The 9,313-nt window shown below is 33.1% G+C and overlaps 2 protein-coding genes across 4 annotated transcripts in view; one reads left to right on the plus strand and one right to left on the minus strand.

Annotated features, from left to right (window-relative positions):
- LOC108685213 overlaps positions 1-2,994 on the minus strand; it is an 8,003-nt gene extending 5,009 nt beyond the window's left edge. The window contains exons 1-4 of the mRNA XM_018189900.1: positions 2,835-2,994; positions 1,452-1,534; positions 905-1,051; positions 284-504 (exon numbers count right to left, since the gene is read on the minus strand). Of these exons, the coding sequence (XP_018045389.1) occupies positions 284-504; positions 905-1,051; positions 1,452-1,534; positions 2,835-2,994 (611 nt within the window). The remainder of the gene's footprint in view (positions 1-283; positions 505-904; positions 1,052-1,451; positions 1,535-2,834) is intronic.
- A 1,248-nt stretch (positions 2,995-4,242) lies between these two features.
- LOC108685225 overlaps positions 4,243-9,313 on the plus strand; it is a 12,177-nt gene continuing 7,106 nt past the window's right edge. For all 3 annotated transcript variants that reach the window (XM_018189911.1, XM_018189912.1, XM_018189913.1), the window contains exons 1-5: positions 4,243-4,636; positions 5,076-5,606; positions 6,108-6,692; positions 6,895-7,216; positions 8,613-8,952. In XM_018189911.1, the coding sequence (XP_018045400.1) occupies positions 4,454-4,636; positions 5,076-5,606; positions 6,108-6,692; positions 6,895-7,216; positions 8,613-8,952 (1,961 nt within the window). In that variant the 5' untranslated portion in view covers positions 4,243-4,453. The remainder of the gene's footprint in view (positions 4,637-5,075; positions 5,607-6,107; positions 6,693-6,894; positions 7,217-8,612; positions 8,953-9,313) is intronic.

Below are 9,313 nucleotides of genomic sequence, written 5' to 3' on the forward strand. Positions count from 1 at the left end.
AAAAACAATAATAACCGGCTATAATAAAAAAAATTTTAATTAAACAAAAATATAAGAATGAAATAAAATGATAGAAAATAAAAAGCATAATAAAAAAGTCAATTCAATCAATTATTGATTTTCATTTGTTTAACAAACGTTTACTCGACTAGACATTTAATCAATTTATAATAGGAATTCGTAATAGGAATTCAATTCAATTATGTTTCTCTGTGAGAGAAGTTTAGAATAAGCACGTTATTTTTTTTATTATTCATAAAATGTATCGATATCTGGCAAATACCTGGCTTTGCAATGCTCAAAAATCGTTCTTGTCGTTTCTGGTAGAATATTGCATAACGATGCTACGTAGGCAACTTGAACTTTTTCGAGGGTAGAAACGCGTTCCACGCATTTCTTCCAAAAAGAGAGAAGCCCATCACAAATTTGCAATTTGCACTTGATGCTGTCCAAATCATTGAGTCCCGTGTTATCGTCTATTATTATGTCTATGGCTTTTATGACCTTTGAACCATCGCAAAAAAAAAATGAGAATATTTCAACGTTAAGTAATAAATATTGTATCTAGTTGAGCTACGAATACAATTTACATTTCGGGTATGATATAAGACATAAAAAAATCTAATAATTTTTGAGTAGATAGGACTTCCTAATAGAGTAACTTAAATAGCAGAAGAATAATTACAATAATTTTAAATTAGAGATGTCGAAAGAAAACTTTGGAAATTTTTCAAAAAATTATTTAAAAGAAGAAGAAAAATAATTGATTATAAAGAAATAAATATTAAAAATAAAGTTTTAAAACTTTCTTACATTCAGATAAAATATATTATATTTATATTAGAAATTTTTAAAGGTAAAATTTATAAAATTTTTAAAATTTTTATAGAATTTTATAAAATACCTGTAACAGAAAGTACTGAGCTTCCGACAAAACTTTTCTAAAAATTTTCTCGTCAAGTAACTCAATTGGACACATAGAAAAACATTGCTCCAGCGTTTGCAACAAGTATTCCGTATCGAGAGTGAGATTTTCATCTTCCAGTAAAGCGTAACGATCGAAGAAAATGTTAATTAAGGATTGATCAATTTGATAAATTTGAAATATCGTTCAAAAAACAATTGTAAAAACATAAAAATACCGATTGTACGCTATCATTTTGAAAAGCAAATATGATGCTGAAAGAATTCTTTTTTATCAATGATATTATTGAATTCTTTAAATAAAAAGATACATATTATATATTTTCATTTCTTATATGTTTAATAGTTGGTAGTCAGAATAAATCTTATTATGCAAAAATCTTTATCATCATATTCGTTTCTTAAAATCATACAAATTTATTAACATCCTTTCATATATTTTCAAATCTGAGACAGTTGTTCAGATTCAATTTTCAATTTCTTATATATATATATATAGTCATATCTCATTCTTTGTCAAAGGATATTTGCAATTTGGACACTTTGCTGTCGAGATCGAGTGGCTCGAAGAAGAAATCAGAAAGATCAGATGATGCATTCCAGTCCATATCTAGAATATAACAATATATATATATAAGTATATAAGATAAGCCCTCTCTCTCTCTCTCTCTCTCTCTCTCTCTCTCTCTATATATATATATATATATATATAGAGCTTATTTTTTTTCTGCCCTAGAAATTAGCATGCAAAAGTACTCAGAAATTTATAATATTTTATATCAATAATTCTCTTCTAATCTTACAGATTGAAATATATTATTTTTAATTAGTTCACAAAAAATCAAATATTTAATTTTTAATATAATTCAATAGATCGATTTATGAAAAGAAAGTTTATTCCGGAAACAATTGAAAAATTATTGCTAGTTAAATAAACAATTATATGCTTAAATTACAAAGACATTGTATACAATAGATTTACAATTTATTGAAATTAATTAGTAGAAAGGTACGGGAGATATAAAATACACTGATAACTTAAATTATTCGCTAATAGCGTATTTTCGCAACAGTTTCAAATGGAGATCGATCAACTGGGAGTGTAATCAGACCTTCTAACCCTCCCTCTCCTGTCTGCTATCAATCTTGAATAATAGGTAGAAACGGGGCAAATCGAAAATTTCTTGGCAATGCTCGAGGTTGCCAAAGTTTGCTGATAAGGACGTCAATTAAGGCAACGCCAAGCTCTAATCGTCGATTTACCAAAAGTTTTCAGCTGTAATTTCTGCGCCATCGCCGGCAAGCGAAATTGTAACCCACTTCTCGAAAGGATTTAACCGATCAAATCGATACGCCAAGATCGATACGTCAATTTTTCGAAATTTCCCCTAAATATTTTAATTTTCATTGTTCCTATATATTTGATGGATTATAATTTATTTTTTAGATAACACGAAAAAATAATGAGAGTTATAGAAATAAAAGTATTTATTACGATTATTAATAGGTGTAAAAAAAAGAGAATCAAAATAAGAGAAAATTTTGAAATTAAAATGAATGAAAAGAAGAGAAAGAAGAATGCAGCAATGAAATGTAAAGACAACGGAAGATCAGCGTATATTTGCAAAAATTGAAATCGAAGAGACAAGATATCTTAGGCGAGAGGAAACAAGTTCGAAATTTGTTCTCTTCGTCAACGGAACAAGGCCAAGCAAATATGAAGAATCTTATTCAGAGGAAGAGGAAAAGAGGAGAAAGAGGGGAAGACAAATAAGGCGGTCGCAGGAGTAAACGAGCGAGAAAAGAAGTCGATCCGCGCCAGGAATTGGAATGATCGAGCCGTTGGACTTGCCATGGCAACTGCGGACAACAAGCTGTCAGATGATGGGCAAAGTTTTGATCAATAATACCGGCAGTGACTGGTTGCCTGCCGGCAGTTCTCGAGTTCGATATACGGAGTCGCGCAAACAGTGATTTTGACTCCAAACAGTCCAAACAACAGCACGTGGCTGCCGAGTTGTAGTAAGGACAGAGGGTGGCGAAAGGATTAAGAGAGGGTGGTTCCGACATGTGACGAAGCGGCGAGCGATGTGTACCAGGCTGAGTCACGGAGGATGAATTTGAGCGATGCGATTTTCGATCGAGAGATGCTAATTCTCGTCCCTGAATTACAAACTCGAGACTCGAGCCGCTAGTCGGCTTAGGACTTAGGAGTGGCACTGACTATACTGATTGCGATACCGACATTTCAATATGACTATTTCTTGAAAGAGTCTGACCTATTAAATATTCGTACGAATATTTTACTGTTTGAAATAAAAAAAGAAATGGCGCAATAAAACAAAGATTAAAATTTGTTATTAATAAAAGAATTTTTGTCTCTTTCGAAAAAGAAATTACAGAAAAGATTCCTGAACATTTTTAAGCAAAAAATATTATTTAATAATTATAGCAACTGAAAAGATCTCCTACATTTAAAAAAAACTAATATTAAATGATAATAAATAGATTTTTAGCTATTTTCTCAAAATCATTAAAAAACAACGATTTGAAAATATATAGAAAAAATTGTAGAAAGGAAGATCTTTCTGTTTCAATTGTCAAAATATTCAATTGGCGAAATAGCAAGAAGGTAATTAGATCAATTCTCCGAATAGTTCCTCTATTTTCTATTTCTATTTCAATATTACAATGCACAAATATATAAGAAAGTAATTATTCGAAAGAACAAATGTTACATCAACGCAGAGAACTTTCTTTTTCTTCTTAAAAAAGGTCTTCTCTTTCTAAATTAAAAAAATTTAAAAGTTATTCACACTTTTTAAAATAATAGAATTACCTCAATACTAATAATGAGAAATTCGTCCAGAAAATTAATTTAAATTTATAATAAATATAACAAAAAATTTTGTTTCTTCACATGATAGCTGTTTCTTCAAAATAACTAATTTCCGAAAACAAAACAAAAATATTTCAAACGTATAAATTAGGAGGAAATATCACGTATATATAATAATCGCGATGTTACATCACTGTGGCCTCGAGGGCACGTATACGAAGTGAGAGAGGAGTTCGACTACCCTGGTAGCGCTGACAGTGATCGTAATAACGGAGGTTAATGGTACCAGTACAACTATAGTGCTCGTGTGTTGGCTTTTGTTCAAGGAACACGAAGGGAAGGAAAGAGAAAGCGAGAAGGAAAGAGTCAATACACCTATATCCGATAATCGTGTTGGTGAATCGGGCTTGGACTTGGTATACACCGAAGGTTAGTGGAGGGCAATGGATGAGGATAGTCAGTCAGTCGGCGCCCGATCGTGGCGTCGACAACATTCTTCGATGGACTCTTTGCTCGAGAACTGAAGAAACTTAAATATTATTCATAAAAAAGATCCTTTTCCTTAACTCGACCTGTGTTATTGTCAAGGGGCTGCCTCGTCAATGAACGAATGAATAAATAAGCTCTACCAGAAGAATTCTGGAAATCGTCGAGAAGACGCATCGACAATGCAAAGACAATTATCCGGGGATGTCTAGCGGTAGAAAAGCGATGCGACCCGTCAGGCAACTGTCGTTACAGCAGCCTGTGCCGCGTCGACAGCACATCAGACGACAGAGATCGGCGGAGGATGATTGCAGCAAATCTTTGCAGATCTACGCAAATCCGATCGCGCGTGGAAGATTAGGGGCGAATGCGACGGAGAAGCCCAAGGTGCAATTGAGAAAACTTGCTTCTTAGTCATTGTTTCTTTCATCTTTTTTCCAGATATATAGACCTTTTTATTCAATCAAGGATTTACATTATGTATTGATTTTTTAGTATTGATTTTTAATGTCTCTTTCACAATCTTAATAAATACACAGAAAGAACGATTTTACTCAAGTACTTAAAAATTTAACTATGTAGATACACATCTAAATATAATTTTATTGACTCTTCAAATTAATTATCTAGAGGAATTTAACCATAATAATGTTGAAAAGTTTTGACGTTCTAACAAACAATTTAAGTGTCTTACATAATTATTTTGATGAACCAACAAAATTATTTTCAGTCAAAAAATACAAAATTATATGTATCTAGCTAAATTTTTAGATGCTTCAGCAAAATCGTTCTTTTATACAATCATGTTATATCATACAATTGGCAGGTACGAGTTGCTTGGGGCGATGATCGTCACGGCTGCAACAATCTGGCCCAGGTGGAGGTGGTGGCTCGGCAGATCCCGAGTCGATCTAGACCGACTACAGGTCGATCTGGAAGAAATTATGCCACTACGGAGAAGGCGTCGATTCTTTACTCGCGGCAGGAGCTTGCCGAGAGATTGCGACTCGCGTGGAAGCATCGGGAACAGAACAAAGCAAACATTGATATTTTCCTGGCACATGGCATGGCAGTGGAGGAACGTTGCGATTCCCAACTATCGATGTCCATTCCGTCGTCCCCTCTTTCCACAAAGGAGCCTAACAGTACAGATGAAGGAAAGAGTCAGCAGAATCTGGCAGCACCGAGCAACTTGAGAGATCGAGGGAAGAAAACGCATGAAGATTATGATAAGGGAGATGAAGGATTATGCGAAACGAAGCTGGAGTCTGCGTCTCGATTGATTAAAAAAGATTTGTTAACGAAAGGAGATGAGAAAACAACAGAAAACGTGGAAAAGCAAGGAAAAGATAATGAGGTATACATTTATGCACTAAGAGAAAATGTGTATTTAATTTGAATAAATATTTATTTGACAAATAGCTGATAGATATTTATCTAAAATGTAGAAATATATATATTCACATTTGGTATGAAAACCATTTATTTAACGATCATTTTTTTATTGAAAAAACGTATTTATTATAAATAAATATTTAATCTATTGAAAAAAAAATTTTTAAATTTAGTACATTTTTTTTCAAAAATAAATAATTTTTTTATGTAGACGAATAATTTTTTCTTATGTTAATAAATAATTATACATTATTTAAAATGATATTTTTCAACATCATTGGTTCAACAAAAAAAGTAGTTTTGCAACTCTTGAAAAATTCTTTAATTTGATCTTATCCTTAGTTTCTTACAGAATCTAAAAATATAAATCAGTCATATAAAGAATCTTATAAGAGTTGCAAAACTATTTTTTCTGTTGATCGCAGCCATAATCTGTCATAAACGGATTACTAATTTTTCTTAGAAACCGGATTTACTCGATAATGTGGACATTGAAGAGGAGAAGACAAAGAAGACACGTATAAATATTGATTGTATGAATCTTCATCTTCCAACGAGCGATCAGTCGCAACCATTGAACGCTTTTTCATTATTAAAAACGGAAAATGTGAATGATCTGGCAAAGATCAGCAGCGATTTCTCGTTGGCGAAGCAAAAACGCGCAAGTTTTCACAGCGGTACCAATCGCGCCTTTCTCGAGCCGATGGTGGAGAAGTCTCCGAAAGGGCCGGAAGCGAAGAGTAAGCTTGCATCAACAAAATCGATCGAGATCAGATGCGCTTCGGCCGATAAGACTATGATGAGATCGTCGATTGACAAGAATGTCATTCTCACAAGAAGCTCGTCCACGATGAGCCTGGAAAAAGCAAAAAGGACGAATTCCGCACCACCGCAGAGACGAAATCTCGCATCCGCAGCGCGTGTGCAAGTGAACATTGTGATCGACGCACCAAGTCTCGCCGATGAAGCCACAGATAAGTCAATCGTTTGTGAAAAAATGCAGGATGGAAAAGACACTGTGGAAAAATATGAGGACTGTGCAATAAAGGTAAGTAATTTTCCGAGATTCTAAGAATCTCGTGTGAAACCCCGGGTCTCTCAGATTCCAGAAAACAGTATCAGATTCGCACACTTCGCATCATAAATCAAAGATCTCTCGATAATAAAATAATTAAATAAATGATCGATATAAAAATTTCAAAAACCCAATCGGATAAGAACAAAGATAGGAATCAGTATAAACTTCTTAGGTATCACAAGGGGAGCGGTCGATAAGATCGGCGCCTCTGAAGAGGCGATCGAGAAGCGCGAAGAGGCGTTTTCTTGCCTCGTCAGGTTCGGGAAAGGATGAGGATCGCGGTGGACGAGGGAAGGCTTTCATGGATCCTAAAACGAGCGACGTGGTTACGATGGTGTCGCTGGTTAGTTCGGCTGACAGCGATAGCGACGTCGAGAATTCGCCGGGCGATGATAAGCTTATCAATGAATTGCGCAGCAAATTACCCACTACGCCTATCATCAAGACATCCATCAATCCCAACCCCATGACAACGAGGAAGCCTATCAAATCAGGTAAAATGTTTCTATTTTATTTTTATACAAATAAAAATATTTTATATGTAAAAATTATACAAGTTCCATAAAAAATTATTCAGGTTTAAGATTCTCATTAACATTCGATTATTAATATTCTTATATTTTTATCATATGCTTGTTAGTATAAAAAAACTATTAAATTATTTGTCAATTTGATATGTGATATTATTATTCTGATTCGATTCGTGATTGTGTTTCAAGATCAAAAAATTTTCGGCTGTATATAAATTCACGCAGAAATATTTAGCTAAGATCTGCTTCGACCGAAAAATAGGATTTCTTTTATTTAATTAGATTTATTTTCATCGATCTCAAATTGAAATTGTTCAGTAAATAAATATAACAATGGCCTCAAGTAATAATGGCCTATTCTTAGAAATACTTTCTTCTGTATACCACTGTTAATTGCGAATAAAATAATTTTTATTTTTATATTACGCTTGTCGCGTAAATTAGTCGCGCGATCACGCGGCTAGATAACGTTCGATAACGTATACGCGTGCGGTAACGAGTGAGGCGAAGAGGCGTAGAACTATAATTGAACTGACTAATTAAGAGAGACACGAGACACGCGAACCGCATAGTCGGAATAATTCTGGTCGATCTATATAACACTTGCATTCACTTTGCAATCAGCAAAATTCTTAATTTTGTGATTATTAAAATCGCTTAATTCTTTATTTTATTAGTTTGCTTTATTTTATGTAAATATTCTTTTAACTTCTTATTTCTTTTTTGTCATACAGTAATAAATGTGATATTTTTAAAAGATTTAATTAATTAAATCTTTTAAAAATATCACATTTATTACTGTATGACAAAAAAGAAGAGAAAAGAAAATATATAAAAATAGTTTATATAACTTGCGTATTACATAAAAAATTAAAATAAAACAAAAATATATATATAAAATACATATAACTCTTTATATATATTAAATTTGTAATTTTTAAAATCAATTTTATTAAAAAAATAGATGTGAGAACAATTTTATTCCACATTTTCTATTTATTTTTATATATAAAACAGACTGTCGATTTTATTAATAATGGATCACCCAGTACGGATCATGCAATTTATGCAATGCATCATGGAGATATCATATATCATGATTGTTAGCTCGGATTAATAAGTCTGTCGGATACGATCAAATTTAGGCTTTTTACAAATATCATGTAAGTCGAGTCCTATGTACCGAGTAACGCGGTCATTGTCTAGAGACTAAGCAACACGATATCCATCATCGATTTACTTTCATGGTAAACCGAATAGCATTCATATATCAAACATTCTTCCTCATCCCAACCTTAAAAAACTCGATTATTCGCTAAAAATTTCAACTCGTAAGACGATAGACTAAATCGCTGAGTAGTTTCCTTTCAAAGGGACTCGTTCGACGAGGAGCCGACGAAGGAGGAAAAACGAATCATTAATAACGTTCAACTTCCTCGTTTCGGTCTCGTCGTTAACGTCACTCATGGAAACAACAATGAGCACATAGAGGAACAGGACAGCAGGACTGACATTGATACTGTCATTACGATACCGACGCTGGCCATCGAACCTGTGCTAATTCAACAGGATACCGAGAGGATAGTACCGGAGGCACCGTTGACTGATCGTGAGAAGAGATGCCTGGCAGTGCCGATCGGTGATCTGCACGACAAGAAACGGAAACTGCTGCGAACACGCAGCACACCTAGCCGCCCGATGTGAGTAAGATCTTATGCCTTATGACGTCTTATGTTATACAGTAGAGTCTAATACATTCTTAAGTCGTAAAAAATGAATCATATGATTTAAGGATGTATTAGACGAATAATCTCTGCAAAGAAAATTAAATTTGGAAATATGTATGTACATTTAATGTATTTACACTTCAAATAAAACTATATACATATGAAAGTTGTGAAGAAGATTATATTTTTGTTTAATAACACATTTTATTTGTAATTATTTTTATTTTTAAAAATAAAAATTTAAAAGATTATAAAAAAATTTACATTTTCCTTTTATAAGTACTTTAAATATTCAAAATAATTTATGCAAAGTTTGCGATTCACTGATTAGTTA

This window comes from Atta colombica, unplaced genomic scaffold (assembly GCF_001594045.1).
Source record: "Atta colombica isolate Treedump-2 unplaced genomic scaffold, Acol1.0 scaffold149, whole genome shotgun sequence".
In the NCBI taxonomy this organism is placed as follows: domain Eukaryota; kingdom Metazoa; phylum Arthropoda; class Insecta; order Hymenoptera; family Formicidae; genus Atta; species Atta colombica.